The following is an 18,875-nucleotide window of genomic DNA, read 5'->3' on the forward strand; positions in this document are numbered from 1 at the left end:
CGTGAGCGGGCTGCTATTAATAGCACAGCGAACGGCACGACACGAGGCGGGTGCTCCCAGCCACCGTTTCAAACCATGTGGGCATGGCAGGCGAGTCAGGGCGCCGGCGCATACATGGGCGAACTTCATGAACGAGTGTCGAATGCCTTGGGGGAGTGGAAGTGTGGTCAGAAATATACAAAAGAATTGCATTCGTTTGCCATTAAATTGGACGAGATACGGCGGCGCGCAGGCGAGGTTGAGGAGGTTTGTTTTCATGGGGAGTCACAACAATTGGCTGATGCGCAGGAACGAATTTGGGAGCTGAATGAGGAATTAGCCAGCACAGTCGAGGAACTACATCGGGAAACAACGGAAGCAGATCAGTTGCGTGGGTTTTTGTTACAAAAGGCAAGCAAACTGAATAAAAGAAAGGAGAAGGAGCAAATTAGTATCTCCCGGGATAGGAAGAACTTGGAGGAAGAATGTGAAAGAGGTGTGGAAATGAGAAAGGAATTAGAAAAAAAAGCTTCTGAGTTACAGAAACACCAAAGCAGAGAGAGAGAATTACAAAACGAACTGAGGATGTTAAGAAAGGAAAGAACGAGAACGGAGAATGAAACGTTAAGGAACCACACTGTGCAGATCAAACAGTTAGAAGCCAAAGCAAGGTTGGAGTGTGAGGAGGTGAGAGAGGAATTAGAAAAAAAAAGCTCATGACTTACAAAACGAGCTGAGGATGTTGAGAGAGGAAAGAACGAGAACGGAGGATGAAACGTTCAGGAACCACACTGTGCAGATTGAACAATTAGAAGCCACAGCAAGACTAAAGAATGAGATGCAAGAAAGAATACTGAAAGAACAAGGAATGAGACAGGAAGAGGAAATCAGCCAATTGAAGGAAACGATGAGATTGGAGAATGAAAAACAAGAGAGACGGTGGAGTAGAAATAAAAAAGAAAGACAAGAACTGAAAAAGAAAGCAAGGTTGAAGTACGCAGAGATAGTGAAAGAACAACAAACGAAACAGGAAAAGGAGATCGGCCAATTGAAGGAAACTATGAGATTGGAGAATGAAGAGCGTGAGGGACAGGGGGTGAAAGAAATTTAAAAAGAAAGACAACAACAATTAAAAAAGAAAGCAAGGTTGAAGTATGCGGAGATAGTGAAGGAAGACGAATGAAACAGGAAAAAAGAGATCGGCCTATTGAAAGAAACGATGAGATTGGAGAATGAAGAACGTGAGAGACAGTGGGGAAGAAAGCAAAAACTATATGAATTTGAAATTAATCAACTCGAGGAGAGAGCAAAGATGGAGTCCACAGAGATGGAAAAGCTCCGAAAAGATAATGAACTAAAGGGGCTCAGAGAGGAAGAACGACTCAAATGGGAAGGAAAATGGAGCCAGGAAGAAACGGAAATAATAAACGAGGTGACCGAGATAAAACAAGTAGAGGAGAAACTACAGGTAATTGACGAGCACACACGGGTAGAGGTAGTGGAGGACAATGGGGGTGAGCTGGTGGAATGTGTTGGGACCCGATGCAAGCAGCAGGATGGCCTCCTTCAGGAACGAGGGGAGCGACTGTGCCCCCTTGAGGCGGATCGCGACCAGGTGAGTCCGGTCAAGCTTTGGGAGTTAGAGGGGGCGAGTGCTGTTAACGGGTGCACGTGGAGCTTGGGGGGTTTGGAGATCCCGGGAGCGCTTGAGGTAGCGCAAGTCCCCAGCGTGGTCGTCCCGGTGTGTGTGGTTACGAGTGTGACGAAATGTGTGCTGGAAAGCATGCATTGTGAGTGAAACCCCGTGTGTAAGTGTTATGGCATGTGCAAGCGATTCCCCGTGTGTGAGTAGTATGGTGTGTGTGAGTGAAAGGCGATGTGTGAGAGAGACCGCGTGTGTGAGGTGGCGGTATGACAGGGAGATGGCGGTTAGCATACGGGAGACCGCAACCGCATGTCCTAGTGTAATGGTGAGGTGTGCGAGCGTCGTGGCACGCAGGAGTGTGCGCGTTGAATGGCGACTACGACTGCGACAGATGAGGGACAAAAGCCGGGTAGTGGCCGCAGCTGTTTTGAGGACCGTGCCGGATTGGCACAGCAGCAAGCGCGGGGTCCGTGCTGTGCTCAGCACAAGGCCGCCACGTGCGCGCCTGCGGGAGTGAAGCCCGGTCCGTAAACGCACGTGGTGGATTTGCCGATCCCGCGGACGGACAGAAGGTAGGCTGGTTAATGGATTTGGACTGGATGGGTTCTCCTGGCGGGCATATGTGTGAAGCTCTGACGAGCAGAGCACATGTGTTCGCGTGGGGAACCCCTCGAAACGCGGAGCTTGTTTTTGATGTGCAGGGTGACGTCGTGGCTGCAGGGTTGAAATCCGGCAGAAGGGAATCCCTGCCGGATGTCAACGTCCAAGAAGGGACGAGGTGCGCGAAGCGCGAGCAGCTGCCATGACATCACGGAAAAGAGCGCAGGTTGCGAGTTGCCGCACTGGTGGACGCATAGAAAAAAAAAATGAGAAAAGCAAGCCTCGCCACTTCGAGTGGACACGAGCCCCAGGCAGGGGGTGGAAGACCCCCTGTTGGGGGGGCAAGGAAGTACTACTTAGGGGGATGGGTTAGAGTTAGACCGGCTTCATGGGGCAGGGACAAGGCCTCATGGAGCCTGTGGAATGGATTAGTTAGAGGGATTTTAGTTCAGATTAAGGGAATGGGAATTTTTGGATTTTTGGAGACATGGACGGACAGGAAATGTGTATTGGAGACGTAGCTTAGCTACGTAGAGTAAATGGAACGTTCATGAGTTTTAAGGGATGAGGAGGGAGCACGAGTTAGTCAGGGGATTTAGTTAGAGGATGGCAGTATAGAGTGTTGGTGTGAATTGCGAAATGGAAAGTGTGTGAGGAATGAGTGTGCGACAGCGGGCCCAAGTGTGTGAGTGGAGCGAATGTGGTATGCATGGTGCGATGACCGATTGGGGGGAGGAGTGATTCCCACCCAAGAGACCCCGGGGTCAGTTTAATGTTAGTTAGTGGGTTAGCTAAATTTATTAACAGGAGGTCATTTTGTTGGTGTCGAGAGAAGGCACGGAACCCGTTTGGAGGGGTGCAGGAATTCATGGACCGGCTGGGAGCGTGGCTGTGGAAAGGTGAGTTTTGTTTAGTGGGCACCCCAGGCACCGGACGAGTTGGCCAGAGTAGGCCAAGGACCCAAGAGGGGCCGGGATAGTGTCGTTGGCACGGGCGACCCGTCGGAAACGGGACCCGTAGCGCCAGAATGCCACGGGGGCAGTGTAGTGGGCACGGGCGACCCTTGGAAAGGGACCCGGGGCAGCAACACGCCATGTGGGCATCAGAGGGGGGGCAATGCCAGAGAGGGCAACCCCCCGCGTTGTAGGGAGCAGTTCGGCTCGGAGGCAGCCTGCGGGCCTGGGGGTGCCATGGTTAGAGTTCGGCAGAGGGGGAGTTCCTGCCAGTTGAGCCACGCTGCCCAGCCAGGAAATTGTGCAAGGGCACGAATGAAAATTTGAGGGCAAGGCCCAAATTTATAATGGACACCAACACAGGCGACGGGAATCATGGTTTTTAGAACCGCTAGTTTCAAAGTGTGAGGCGTTTTTGGAAAGGCCCGGGGTAGTTTCAGGTTAATGAATGTTAGGGTAGATAGGAGATGTACCCGTTTGCACGATCCATCCCTTCGCTTGTTGTAGGCCGCTGGTCTCACCTTGGTAGATCGCTGAACTCTGAGGAGGCCATTCTGAGGCTTCGTTGGGCCTCGAGACAGGACGCTAGTCTCTCCCTATTCCACTCCAGAGAGGGAACGTAGGGGTTGGGAGTAGGCGAGGTTGACAGGATAGGTTAGCCAGACAAAGACGATAAAGGGGGTAAGGGAGACAATTATAAAAGGGAAATAAAAATAATAAAAATAAAGAGGGGCTAAATTTTGTTGTGTTGTGTGGCAAATTAAGGGAGTGGGTATGGACAGAGACAGGCAAAGGCGATAGAGTGGGGGGAGACAGTTGGCTTGGTCCGAGCCCGCCTTCAAAGCGGCCGGCACCACCGCACGCCCTCCAGACCTGATGGAACCACACCAGAGGCCGGCCAGCTTCACCTGCCGGCCTGTTGTGCTGCAGCCGCCTGTGCTGCATGGGCTTGCCTTGCCATGCCGAGTTTGCCTGCCTCTGCCATGACTCCATGCCTGCAAGCCCTTGTTTGCGTTTGCCCCTGTGTCCATCCATCACCATACAGTTTTGCAAGGACTGCCTGCAGGCAGCCCATGCATCCATCTTGCTCATTTTTGTTTTGCGACCATCTCCATCCATTCCCCTGCATCAATGAACTTTGAAATGACTTTTACCTTCTCCCCTTTCACAGATCACAAGTCCTGGGCCATGGTTATGTAATGGATAAGTTGAGTGGAAATTGTAAATACGTGGAACCCCACCTGCGTGTTTGTTTTAGCGCCAGCGATTTTAGTTAAGTTGTCTGAATGAGTCTGCGAGAGTTTGTTAAGTTAGTTACGCAGCGCATTAGGTTATTTTTTTGGGGACACGTATGAAGAAATGTCGCACTCAGGGATCCGAAGGTAGAACGTACGAGGTAACGAGGGGAAAACTTACACATGCTGGTCACACGAAAATTTGACCACTCGGGACGAGTCTGTAATAAGGGGAGCTGGTAGTGTAACGAATTTGGGAATTCGATTGCACACAGCATACAGGTTCCTTTAGTCAGCAACGTCGATAAGTGCTTGTTCCCGAGATAGCTCACCTTCCATTGTTTAAATGTTCAGAAATTGATTAGATGCGCTGCGGATCAATTTAATAGTTAGGGAACGAACAATGGAGACATCCCTCCCCCTTTTCTGCGAAGAGGAAGAACCCTGCCGTCCCGTGACTCATGATGTCAACAACTCCCTCCCACCAGTGGTTGAGCGGGGGGGGGGGATGGATCACGAGGGCATGAGTCACGCCGGACGTGGAGGAGGGGGGGGGCGGAGAAGGATAAGAGGAGATCTTTTTCTTTTGTTCGGGCACAGTTGGAAGGGCAGGGTTGGAGAACGGAGTCGTTCAGCAGACCATCGGGTCCTGCTTGGCTTGCGTTAAGGTTGAGGCCTGTGGAAGCTTTTTGCTTCGGCTGGCTCAGTGAGCTTCGGCTGAGGCTTGGCTCGGGAGGAGGCTTTTCGGAGGCTCTTTGCTTTGACGGTTCCGTGAGCTTCGGCTTCTGCTTGGCTTGGGAGAGCTTTTTGCTTCAAGCTGCCCTGTTTGGAAGGAAGTTAAGCCGGTCACTTGGCTCGAGCTGTGAGTGGTGGCTTCTTGTTCTTGGTTCCTGGAGCTCTTTGTTCTCCATTTTGGTTTCCGGCTTGGTGCGACTCATCGACCTCTTCGTGGAGGTGGTTCCTCGGGGAAGCGACGCATCGACGGGAAGGTTTGGCGCCTCATCTCACCAGCACGTGTTGAGAAGTGCGGGAGGTGGTTCCTCGGGGAAGCGACGCATCGAGGGGAAGGATCGGCGCCTCGTCTCACCAGTACGTGTTGAGAAGCGCAGGAAGGATAGTGGTTATTGTCAGGTCAGGTTCGATCTGTGACCTGCTACAGGTACCATGTAAACCTGTACTAACCTGTTCCATGGTCAGGTTGTCGGCGACTAAACCGTCTCCCCCACCAGGTTTTCTGGTGAGGAGGGTGTTTGGATATGGACACCAAGCAGGATTAAAAACAAAACCTGTCAAAGGGCGGAGGGGCTCCTTGTGAGCCAACGGCCATCCATATCGAGTGCCCAACTGTGTCTGCGGACATCCTCCTGCAGTTGGGTCACTTCTTATTAGGAGGTTGGTGGCAGGATTTGCACCCCGGCCACCGTAAAAGCCTTCATTCCGCAAAACGCAAAAACGCAAAAAAAATCTGAAAACCCACTCCGTGGGAGTACCTCCTGTGCAGCTTCCCTTCGCAGGGCAGCTCACCAGATGACGGGATTGGGGCAAAGCCTTCGGGACCCCCAATCTTTGATAGGAGGGAAACCATGGGGTAACATCCCTGGGTCAGATTGCGGGAGAGTGTGTCGGAGTGGTGCTGAGGTGTCGTCCACCAGACGGCGGTCTCCTTGGGTTAACCTGAGGCGGTCCCTTCGGGTGGGTGCCTGGAATGTCCTATCCCTAAGAGAGAATGATCACCTGTCTCTGTTATTATCTGAGCTCAAGCGTTTGGACATCGGGATTGCAGCTCTCTGAGGTTCGGAGACCGGATTGCGGCGAGATAATGGTGGGTGGTTACACCTACTATTGGTCTGGTCGCTCTGATGGTTACCATACCCAAGGAGTTGCTGTAGCTGTGTCCAATAAGCTGACCCCAATGATAATTGAGGTAACACCGGTCAACGAGCGTATTATGAGATTAAGGATTCGTCACTCCTTAGGTGTCATTTCCCTGGTCTCTGTTTATGCTCCGACTGAGGCGAGTGATCTCACCGTGAAGGATGCATTCTACGCCACACTCGGGTCTGTGGTTGATCAGTGCCCCAGACGACATACACTTCTAGTCTTGGGGGATTTCAATGCATCGACTGAAACTGATAGGGACGGTTATGAGGTGTGTGTTGGTCCCCATGGGTCAGGAACTATGAACCAGAATAGCACTAAGTTCCTTGACTTTGCAAGAAGTCATGGACTTAGGGTGGCTGGTTCATGGTTTCAGCGCCCACAAGCTCATCGCTGGACTTGGTATTCCAACGCTGGCGGTGTGGCAAAGAAGATTGACCATGTCCTCATTGACGGTCGTTGGAGGATGATCCAGAACTGCAGGGTCTACCGGAGTGCTCAGTTCCTCAATACTGACCACAGGCTTGTTGTAGCAACTCTAAAGCTGCACCTTAAATCCTGGAGAATGGTACCATCCCAGCCGAGGCTGGATGTTGCCAAGCTCAGGGATGAGAGAGTAGCTGAGGAGTTTGCGAACAGGCTGAGTGGACACTTGGGGGGTCTGGGTACTTTGGGGGGTCCTGAAGAGTTGTGGAGCGCCTTCAAGACCACCGTCCTTGATGTTGCCGGTGGATGCCTTGGAGCTCATCGCAGGGCAAAGAAGAATTTTGTCTCTCAAGGGACACTGGATACCATTGACCAGAGTCGCAGGGCCAGGCTGAATGGCAGAGCTGATCTGTTCAGGGAGCTGAGGCGTAAAACTGTACGTGCACTGAGGGTGGACAAGGAGGCCTATGTGCGAGGAATCTGTGAGGGGGAAGAGCATCACCTGTGGACAGGTGATTCTCGTCCCGCTTACAGGGGAATTCGCGCATTACGTTCATCCAAGCCCATCCCTCGGAGCACTACAGTTCGAGCAGAGAGTGGTAGGCTCTTGACAGAGGAGTCTGAAGTGAAGGCCCGCTGGGCCGGTTACTTTGAGCGGTTGTACCAGCCTGATCCCCCACGTATCGAGTTGGACGTCAAGGGTGTTACAATCCCTGTTGCTGACCCTCGAATCAACTGTGGTCCACCTACTCTTGTGGAAACACGGGCTGCGGTGAACCAGTTGAAACGGGGCAAAGCTCCAGGGATCTGTGGCATCCATGCCGAACTTCTCAAGGCTGGTGGAAATGCTGCACTCGTGTCGTTGCATGCAGTTTTGTGCTCTGCCTGGAACACAGGCATCATCCCAACTGACTGGAAGAGGGGCCTTGTTGTCCCTCTCTGGAAAGGGAAGGGTGATCGCCAAGACTGCAACAACTACCGAGGGGTGACGCTGCTCTCAGTGCCGGGCAAGGTCTTTGCTCGGATAATTCTCGATAGGGTTCGCCACCATCTGCTTGAGCACCAGCGTCCAGAGCAGTCAGGCTTTACACCAAAGAGGTCATCGATTGACCGTATCCTTGCACTTCGTGTCCTCACCGAACGCAGACGAGAGTTTCGGCAGGGGTTGCTTGCAGCCTATGTTGATCTCTGTAAAGCGTTCGATTCAGTGAATCGGGATGTCCTCTGGAGGATTCTTGGTCTTCGTGGGGTGCCACCAAAACTGATCGATCTGATGTCTGAACTCTACTCTGGTACTGAGAGTGCTGTGAAGTGTGGTGGTACCATCTCTGACTTATTTCCAGTTGTTACTGGAGTTCGTCAGGGATGTGTCCTTGCCCCCACACTTTTCAGCACTTGTATGGACTGGATTCTAGGGAGGATGTCGGAGAGATCAAGTTGCGGTGCGTCATTTGGGAATGTCAAGATCTCGGACCTTGACTTTGCAGATGATGCAGTAATCTTTGCGGAGACTTTAGACATCCTCTTGGGGGCCCTCGAGGTGCTGAAAGAGGAGTCGGAGCCGTAGGGATTACGGGTTTCTTGGGTCAAAACTAAGATCCAGGCTTTCGGTGACATCTTGGATGCTGCTGTCCTTTCTGTGTCTGTTTGTGGTGAGGATGTTGAGGTCGTGGAGAGATTCACTTACCTTGGCAGTGATATTCATGTCTCTGCTGGCTGCGAGTCAGAGGTCAATAGACGTCTGGGTCGGGCCTGGGGAGTCATGGATTCACTGGATCATGGGGTGTGGCGCTGCCGGTACCTGTGCGGGAGGACGAAAGTCCGAGTCTTCAGGTCCTTGGTACTTCCAGTCTTGCTCTATGGGTGCGAGACTTGGACTCTGACCAAGGATCTGAGACGGAGACTTAATTCCTTTGGTACCAGGTCTCTTCGGAGAATCCTTGGCTATCGCTGGTCGGATTTTGTGTCCAACGAGCGGTTGCTGAGAGAGACTCGGATGAGATTTGTTACCTGCTTAGTCCGTGAGCGTCAGTTGCGGCTGTATGGACATGTGGCTCGTTTTCCTGACTCTGATCCTGCTCACCAGATTCTCTCAGCGAGGGAGTCTCATGAGTGGAGGAGGCCAGTGGGTCGACCACGTGCCTCATGGTTGCAACAGGTTGACCATCATCTCAAGGAGATGGGGATGGGCCTGGCATCTGCCTGGGGGATGGCCAGACGGAGGCCCCTGGAGTACCGGCGGAAAGTGGACGCAGCAACGCGCTGTTCTGGCACATGCTCCCATACCTGACCTGACCTGATAGTGGCTCGGCGATTGGATCCAGCTCGCTCTCGCTGGAGCCCGGGTCCGAACAACTTGAAGACCACACGAGGTGGAGAGGTTCGAGATAGGTTCTGGGTTTCAGCTCACCTGTCCTCCGAGCTGGAGCTCATTATTAAAAGCCTCTGCCACCCTTTATTGGGTGTGTGTGTGTGTGTGTGTGTGTGTGTGTGTGTGTGTGTGTGTGTGTGTGTGTGTGTGTGTGTGTGTGTGTGTGTGTGTGTGTGTGTGCGTGTGTGCGTGCGTGCGTGCGTGTGTCCGTGGGCCCGTCTAATTATTAGGAACTGCTGTTAAGTGCAAGTGACCGTACATAATAAGTAGACGGTTGTAGTTCTTTTGTCGTGCTTTTGTTGCTTGTGTAATTGCACACGTGTTTTGCCTTGTATAATTGCATACGTGCTTTATTATAATAAATGTCCTTGTGTGAATGTGAACCTGTTCGTTGCGTCCATTCCCTCATTGAACTGCCTCATCTTGCACTCGGAATATAGTTGGTTTTTAAATAGTCGATAAATAGAATCGGGTCCGGTGAGGTCTGGCGATAATACCTGCTCGGTTATCCCAGATCGGAACGGACCGCTTAAGCGGTTCGTGTCCAAGCAGGCCTTCGCTGAGGTACGGTCCCTCGGTAGGCTACCCGCGCGGGTACTTAGGTACATCGATATTCGGCGATTGACCCTATTTCGCGCGGGTGGAATACGGACTGGGCCGTGGTGGGATTAAAAACCCGCCCGTGACTGGTTTCTGGCATTGTTCCAGAAAATCACGACTGGATTGTCCGTTCGGTGGGCGAAGAGACCGCTATTGGTTAGACGCGGCCGTTCGAACGCCAATGGCCGGAAATTCTACAACAATATATATTGGGCATATAAAAAGCAGAGGAAGAAAAGAAAGAGGAGGAAAGATCAAGTTTTTCATCAACCATTGCAAGGTCATCACCACATCTAATTTATCCACAAAACACAAAACTTTGCCACAGCAACATTTTCTCTTAAAAACATTTACATTGTCCATACTTAAGTTATGGTTAAATTCCAGGGAGAGTCTTGCTGCCACAAAACCTCTGAAAATCGGCATGACATCAGATCTATAATCATTGTCAATTTTAATTTTCCTCGATTTATATATAGCATATTTTGCAACAGCAACCAGGAAATTGAGGAGAACAACAGAGTCCATGCAAGGGGGCTTAAAATGCACCCCAAACACAAAAACGCGTGATGCAAAAGGAAAAGTCAGTTCACAACAATAATATGAAAGCAAAGAGAAGAGAGGTTTTATTCTTATGCATTGCACGTAAGCATGGAAGAGATCCTCCTTGTGTTCGCAGAAAGGGGAAAGTAACTTGTACCAAGTTATTGAAATGGTGTACGAGAGTGTTGGAAGGGAGAGCCCAATGTGCTAATCTCCATTGTATAATTTGCCAATAGGCCATAGATAGGTCACGTATACATTACAGGCCACTGTGGGCCTGAAGGACATCCGGCTCCGAGCCATTCTGACCACATTGCTATCTGCGTTGATCCGAAGCGGGATGATGCTCTTTATCTATGTCTGGAGAGGTCATGGATCCCAGATTTAACGACGAAATGAAAGGTGGGGAAATGTTCACTGCTCAAATGAAATGGGGGGAGCACCTTAATTTCGGGGAAGGCCAGCCGAAAATCATCCACAATACCAACACCTTCCCAACCAATATTTAGCAGTCTAAATGTCCGAACCACAATTCGGACAGATCTGCACCCAAGGCATGTCGCAACAGACCCAGCAGATTTCCACCGAGACCCAGATGAATCCCTGAGATCGCACACCTTGTTGACTCATCCTTGTATAAATTTCTTGATCAAGGCCTTGCTCTGAGGGATCCCTGGGAGAAAATGGTTGTAAAATAAAAGGTTCCCAGAGGAACATTCAACAATTGTAAGCTTCAGCTGACCGGTGGATGCCAAAGCCCTTCCAGGCATCCAGCAAGCTTTGATAAAACCCAGGGAGTACACCAAAGTGAATTCGTTCGAGGTCCATGAAGAAAAGTTGTTGGTCATACCGTAATCCTCCGGCCTGTTGCAGGAAAAAAAAGCAAAGGGACGCCATGGCAACTGCTCAGTGAACAGCAGTTTATGCACAGATTGTAAGCGAAAGGCCACAACTCGGCCTGTGATGTCCATAACACCTTGGCCACCCTCCTTCCAGGAGCGGTGCAGTACAGCAGGCCGCAGCCAGTGGTAGCCACTCCAAAATAAATTAACCATTGCTCGCTGGATGACAAAGATTAGTTCTTTGGGTGGCTGCAAAGCAATGGTTTTATGCCATAACCTCACTGCTATTAGGTTGTTGATGACAAGACTGCACCCTCTGAATGATATAGATCTGCAGAGTCCTTCCCATGTTTTTAATCGACATGTAATCTGTTCTAACACACCTTCCCAATTTTTCAATTCCATCTTCGGATCACCAAGATACACTCCGATGTATTTAACCCCATTAACATCAAATGTTCTGTGGGAGAGAAGGTGGCGGTATTGAGGAGAGATTTTTGTGACCACACCATAGGGCTGTACTTTTGTTCCAACTTACCTCGCCAGAGGAGGCTGCAGAGAATTTTTCCAAACATTGTCGCAAAACGGAAATACTATTTGGGCCCCTAATTGAAATGCAAACGTCATCAGCATAAGCAGTCAGCACAAATTTTGGGCCTTCTACGCCCTCCTCATCCTGGGGCATTCGTTGCCTGATGGAGGACAACAGTGCTTCAAGGGTGATTGCATACAACAGCCCCGAAAGGGGACAGCCGTGACGAATACCTCGTCGAAAAGGAAAGGGAGAGCATAGCCTGTTATTCACTTTCAGCATGCAGTAAGTATCAGTATACAAAAGTTTCACATAGGAGATGAAATATTCTCCAAACCCATCCCTTTAAGGACAGAAAAAAGGTATTTATGGTCAACACGATCAAAAGCTTTCACTTGATCAATAAACAGTAGCCCATGATTATCACGCAAGTTATCACAATCACGAGAAAGACTATCTCTCACCAAAAAGATGTTATTATGAATAGATCTTCCCGGTACACAATCTCGCCCCTTATCGTCTGCACACAGTGGCGACACAGGCCGCCAGTTTTCAACTTTATGAAGATCCCCGGTTTTTGGTAGTAGACACACAACTGCTCTCCTCAACAACAATGGCAGCTCTCCAACATAAATGCTTTCCTCGAGGACATTTAACAACTCGGGTCCACCAAGCTTCCAAAAAGTCTGATAAAATTATTCGGGTAGGCCATCAATCCCGGGGGCCTTTCCATCTTTTAAGCTTCGAATGGCTGCTTCAAGTTTCTCGGCCAAGATTGAGGAGTCAAGCGCTCGTTGCTGGTCCTCTTCAACCTTGGAAAGTCCAGCAATCAGTTTCATTATAGAGTCATTTACCACGCCGCGAGGACAGTAAAGGTTGGAGTAGAAATCTTTTAAGACACCTCTTAATCCTTGCTGAGAGGTTGTTAAGGTCCCATTTAAAGTGAGTCGGCCATGGATTTGTTGCATCTTTTTGGTCGAGTTCTCCGAATTGAAGAACTCTTTGTTTGGCACGTCCAAAGTCAGGTTAGTCATCCGCATTCGTACCAAGGTACCCATTGCCCTTTGCTTAACCATATCAGCTTGCAATGTTCTCTTTGCCCACAGCAACTGATCTCGTGTGTCCTTTCCAGCATCATCATTATTTTGCTTGAGGGAAACAATTTCAGATTTTAACGCATCAATTGAGTGAGATTGCATCTTAGTGGTGTACAAACAATATTGCTGGCAGAAAGATTTTATTTGGGATTTTGCAAGGTGCCACCACAACCGGAGGTTAGCGTGCTCAGGCTTGGAGGTACAGATTTTTTCCCATTCAGCCTTAAAACAATCATTACATTTTTTATCACTTAAGAGGCGTGTGTTAAGAGTCCATTATGCACTATCACCTGATGACAAGGGTAATTTAAAGGATAACATGATTAAACTATGATCTGTGAAACCAGTTGGTAGAATTTGGGATGTTGTCACAACATTTAACATTGGCTTATTAATATATATTCTATCAAGTCTTGCCCTTGATATGAAACCATCTTGGCATCTGCACCATGTATAGCTACACAACCGTGAGTGTTGTAGTCGCCACACATCCTTAAAACAATATTTATTAATAATAGTCTCCAACCCCTAAGTGGAGGCTGCATGAGGTTCATGACCATTCCCATCAACTTCTGGGTGAATTGTACAATTGAAATCTCCAGCAAAACAAATAAATGCGGATGAGTCTTGGTCTTTAATGAAATCTCGCAGTGAAGGAAAGAAATTTTTCCTTTCTATCGGATCACTCGGAGTGTAAACATTTACCACCACTATTTTTTGGCCAGTGCACTCCACTGATGTGTCCTAAACACATTTCTTTCAACAAAACCTGCTGTATGGGAAGCTTGTGGCTGAAACAAATAGCTACACCGGCCTTGGGTGTTGGAAACCCACTTAAGAACCACTGCCCTCTAAAAAGTTTTCCCCACGCAGCTGTAAGGGTGTTTGTAGCATGGGTCTCCTATAATAGGATAATGTCAGCTTTTATTTTCTCTCAGGTTTGAATCGTTTGAATTCTCCGTAATGGGGCTCGGCCCCCCATTAATGTTCAGGGTTACAATCTGTAACTCTGTCATTGGAGAAACTTGGCACTTCAAAAACCTTCTAACTGCAGTTCTTTGTTTTATTTTGTTACAGCTTTCCTGAGACGCTGAAATTGAGGTTCAGAAAGTTCTGCAAAGTCATTCCTTTGTAACATCTCTTTGCAGTCACAATGAAAGCCTTGATATCAGGAAAATGGTCTCTAATTTGAACATTGCATTGCCTGAAGGTTCCGCTCAGGAAAAGAACACTATCTTCCTTATATATTGTGGTTTGTTTACCTTTCCCATGGATTGCACCTGAAGTTTCATTTGAGTAGGAGGACATCCTCCCAGAAACGACACCTGTGTCATCATCTGATTGCAATTGGATTATTGATTCTCTTCTATACCAACACCAGTACATTCTTCCTGTTGGCATTCCACAGAGAGCTCTGCCCCATCGTTGCTATCCGTTTTAAATCATTTTCCTTTTTATCAATGTGTGTGCTACACTGACTATTGTCCTCAAGAGTAGGTCTTTTCCCCTCATGTATGTGAGCGGTTCAGAGTTTTATCCCCTTCAACATCAACAATCAGTGGAGCCTCATTTTCAACCAGCACCTCACCGCTTTGCTCATCTTGTGAAGGCTTATCAAGATTATTCCCCATCCGTACTACGAAAACTTTTCCGCTTTTATTCACACCTTCAGTGCTTCGGCATGTTTTAATTTATCGTTCCTCGTGCGCAAGGGAACCGTGATCATTCTAGACACAACTGTGCCATAATCACCTCACTTTTGCTGAATTACTTCGTTCGATAAGAAAGGCGGCACATTACTCAGGATTATTTTTGTAGTGGGAGTGTCCATTGACGAGACTGGAACAAACGTTTCGTCATCTCCCAGAAATAAACTGTTTTGCACAACCATGTCAACAAAACACGTTTGTGAAACAAAAACCACAATCTTTTGGCTCATTTTAGAGGCAGCACAAATATTTTCTGCACCTATTTGTTCTCCAATCTTGAGGAGAATATCATCTCTTAAAAAACGCCTTCGGGGGGGGGGGGGGGCGAAGCACAGGCCGTGCTTACGTGATAAAGCCTCGTCGGCAAAATGGCCTCTTAAAGGTGCTTCAATTTTTACTTGCACTCGCCATGTTTCAAATAAACAAGTATATATAAATGGTAATAAAATAAATGGTAATATGGGTCTAATTAGAACCAAGAGAGAAAAAAATTAACAATAACAAGAGGAAGAACCTAAAAAAAAAAAAGCGAGGTCACCACCTAAGGTGATTAATATCAATAATAATATCCGGCTGCGCTGCCTCTCCCTCCCTCACTCAGATAGACAAGACAAGACAAGACCACCAGCAAAAAAAACACCATCAAATGGACAATAGAGAAGGGAAGGGAAAAAAAGAGAAAAAGCAACACAAAGCTCCACACCTACCACCAGAGACTGAACAACAGCACCCTGCGATTGCACATGCGTGTCAGAGAAGAGAGAGGGGAGAGGAGAGGAGAGAGGGTGAGGAGAGGAGAGGAGAGAAAGAGGAAGAGGAAGAGGGAGAGGGAGAGGGAGAGGAAGAGGGAGAGGGAGAGGAGAGGAGAGAGGGTGAGGAGAGGAGAGGAGAGAGGGTGAGGAGAGGAGAGGAGAGAGGGTGAGGAGAGGAGAGGAGAGGAGAGAGGGTGAGGAGAGAGAGGAGGGTGAGGAGAGAGAGGAGGGTGAGGAGAGGAGGAGGGTGAGGAGAGGAGGAGGGTGAGGAGAGGAGGAGGGTGAGGAGAGGAGGAGGGTGAGGAGAGGAGGAGGGTGAGGAGAGGAGGGAGGGGAGAGAGGAGGGAGGGTAGAGAGGAGGGAGGGTAGAGAGGAGGGAGGGTAGAGAGGAGGGAGGGTAGAGAGGAGGGAGGGTAGAGAGGCGGGAGGGGAGAGAGGCGGGAGGGGAGAGAGGCGGGAGGGGAGAGAGGCGGGAGGGGAGAGAGGCGGGAGGGGAGAGAGGCGGGAGGGGGAGAGAGGCGGGAGGGGAGAGAGGCGGGAGGGGAGAGAGGCGGGAGGGGAGAGAGGCGGGAAGGGAGAGAGGCGGGAGGGGAGGGAGGGGAGAGGGGAAGGAGGGGAGAGGGAAGGAGGGGAGAGGGGAGGGAGGGGAGAGGGGAGGGAGGGGAGAGAGGAGGGAGGGAGAGAAGAGGGAGGGAGAGAGGAAGGAGGGGAGAGAGGAAGGAGGGGAGAGAGGAAGGAGGGGAGAGAGGAAGGAGGGTAGAGAGGAGGGAGGGGAGAGAGGAAGGAGGGTAGAGAGGAGGGAGGGGAGAGAGAGTAGAAAGAAGGGAGGGGAGAGAGAGTGAAAAGAAGGGAGGGAAGAGAGAGAGTAGAAAGAAGGGAGGGAAGAGAGGGAAGAGAAGAAGGAGGAGGGAGAGAGGGCAGAGAGAAACAAGGGATGGGAATGGGTATAGAGGAGGGAGGAATGGGAGAGTGGAGGGTGGGGAGAGAGGGCAGAGAGGAGGATGGGGAGAGAGGGTAGAGAGGAGGGAGGGGAGAGTGGAGAGGGGAGGGAGGAGAGGAAAGAGAGAGGAGAGGGGAGGGTGGAGAGGGAAGAGAGAGGAGAGAGGGGAGAGGAGAGAGGGGAGAGAGAGACAGAGAGAGGGAGAGACAGAGGAGGGATGGGGAAGAGAGAGGAGGGATGGCAGGGAGAAAGAACAGAGGGGAGAAGAGAAGAGGGAGGGGAAGCCAGAAAGGGGTGGGGGCAGAAGAACAAGGAAAGGGGTGAGGTGGGGAGAGTGACTGCTCATGTAACGTTGCTATATACTGCAAGAGGGAGGGGAGCAAGGAGGGGACAAAGACAGAGAGAGGGTGGTTGCGGGGGGGGGGGAGAGGGGGTGGAAGAAAAAAATAATAATAAAAAGAGAAAAAAAAAGTCAGCAGAGGAGGTGGGGTTAGCAAAAAGAACGAGAACTACGTTGTCGATGGCACACCATCGCATATTCCCATGCGCACTGCTTTGTCCCATTAACGCTCGGTGAAATTTTATCTTGCAAAATGGATTGACTATTCTTTTCCATTTGATGTGCTTTATGACCAAAGACTTACTATGTTTACTAAATCAGAAGTCATTGCAAGCATGTCAACATTTCTTGAAACATTAATTTAACACTGTCCAGCAATATAGAACTGTGCATCAATTTAATCATAGGAATGAACCGAGTATAATATTAATTGTAATAATTATTCATAATCAATTCGATAAATACAGTAAAACCTGTGACTGTTTGTCACTCATGGGGGCCCACATAAGTAAGTTCTTTATCAAAGAATTTACCATGTACAATGGTAAATACACTTAAAAAAAACTAGAGGGGGGAGCACTCGGTAGAGTGCAAAACCTCCGCCGCCAATACTGCTAGGTCACTCAAGTGAACCTGATATCCTATTCATTCAATTTGACGTCAACAGTGCTCAGAGTTATAGTTTGCAAGTTTCCCTTTTACATACTCAATTCATTCGTCATAACTCGATTCCTTGAGACAGAAATTGATTTTACATGGGTATATCCACCTGAAGTTCCAAAATCAGCCGCAATTATAATTTTGGCATGATTTTTGTTGGAAATCACTTAAAACATGTAAAAATGCAAAAAAAAAAAAAAATAAAATAAAATAAAATAAAAATCGAAATTTTGTTGAAAAAAAAGTTGCAAATATTTTTTTTCTCGAACAATTTTTTTTTTGGGGGGGGGTTGGAAATCACTTAAAACATGTAGAAATGCAAAAAAAAAAAAATTTTTTCTCTATTTTTTTGGGGCGGGGGTCCAAAGACCAAGTCCAAAATTTAATGGCATGATCCTTGGACCATACCTAATCCCCCCACCAAGTTTCGTCGAAATCCGTCGAGGAGTTTTTCCATAATACTGTTCACAAACAAACAAACAAACAAAGACAGAAAGGGGTGAAAACAGTAACCTCCATCCATCTTCGAAGATGGCGGAGGTTAACAAGGAACATTATTGTTGGCTATTTTATTTCACCAAATGATGAAAGGGACAATGGATGTTTGAGAAGTTGATCCACCATCGTGGTTATTTCTTAAAGCAATGAAATCAAAACGTTGGGTTTTTTTTTTCTTCACAACAGAGTACATCATGAGAATGTCTGAAACAACATGTAGAGGCATTGACAGAAACCTTCATGGAGATGCCTCTTGAAGAAAGAAGCCTCAGAGTCATTATGGTCTGGTCGATCCAGGTGGACATCAATATCATGCTCGGTTTTCACTTCCACTTTCACAAATAAATCTGGAAAAAGTAACTTTTGTTCAATGTAGACAGTCTTGTGTCACATTCATCAGCAATCTTGTGTCACATTCCATACTATTAAAATAGCTAAACAAGAAAAATAGCAATGAGAGATTGCAGACCCTGCTCACCAGAACTTGTTTTGTGTGGTGTTTATGTATTGGTGTTTATGTAATTAATGAGACGCAAGAACAAATTCCACTTTATAACTGCTGGCAGTGATGACGGGGTACGAAGACATCCCGCTTTGATGCAACACCGCTTTGATCAGACACCTGACCCTGACCCATGTTTTTTTTATTATTATTCAATTGAATTCAGAATTGCATTAAAATAAATTCAATTTAAATCAAATAGAAGACCAAATAGGTACAGTCCTGCATTGGAGTAAATCAGAAGGAACCCAAACAAGCAAAAAGCAATGATTAAGTCATCAGGAGAAACCTGGATAGGATTCACATTTCAGCTGCTGCTCCTCGACCCTCAAACCCATCCAGGCACAGCCAAGTGAGCCATATTAAAAAAAGAATAAATAAATAAATATTTTTTAAAACCCATATCAAAAAATAAAATTATTCTGGCAGCCAGAACAGGTGTCCGATCAAGTTGAAATTTAAAACATGTAATCCCCATCACGACTAGATCATAATTCTGAAGTTTCACGTCGATTAAGTGGTTCCAGAAAAAAACATTATTTAATATTTTTTCTTAAATCCAATGTGGCTGTCATACCATGTGACATCAATTATTCCTAAACAAACTTGTACATGCATGCCTTGGGGAACATTTGTGTGAAGTTTCCCTCGATCTGTTCAGCCATTCCGGAGAAGAAGAATTTTATGTTTTGGGGTAAATCCAATATGACTGCCAAACAATGTTTGAGAGAGATCTCTCAGTCCTATGACATCATATTTGGTCATTTGTATAA

At 48.2% G+C, this 18,875-nt stretch overlaps 1 protein-coding gene across 9 annotated transcripts in view; it reads right to left on the reverse strand.

The window, feature by feature from the left end:
• LOC147009356 (uncharacterized) overlaps window positions 1-18,875 on the reverse strand; it is a 37,069-nt gene that overhangs the window by 11,444 nt on the left and 6,750 nt on the right. For 6 of the 9 annotated variants that reach the window (XM_085861761.1, XM_085861760.1, XM_085861758.1 and 3 more), the window contains one exon: window positions 17,837-17,947. In XM_085861761.1, coding sequence (XP_085717887.1) covers window positions 17,837-17,947 — 111 coding nt within the window. Of the gene's footprint in view, window positions 1-10,847; window positions 11,095-11,455; window positions 11,477-17,836; window positions 17,948-18,875 lie in introns of those variants that run through there. The other 3 variants (XR_015052825.1, XM_085861763.1, XM_085861762.1) reach the window with 3 other exon arrangements.

The sequence above is a fragment of the Eptatretus burgeri genome, chromosome 17 (assembly GCF_056783735.1).
Source record: "Eptatretus burgeri isolate ZD-2024b chromosome 17, Ebu_testis_v1, whole genome shotgun sequence".
NCBI lineage: Eukaryota > Metazoa > Chordata > Myxini > Myxiniformes > Myxinidae > Eptatretus > Eptatretus burgeri.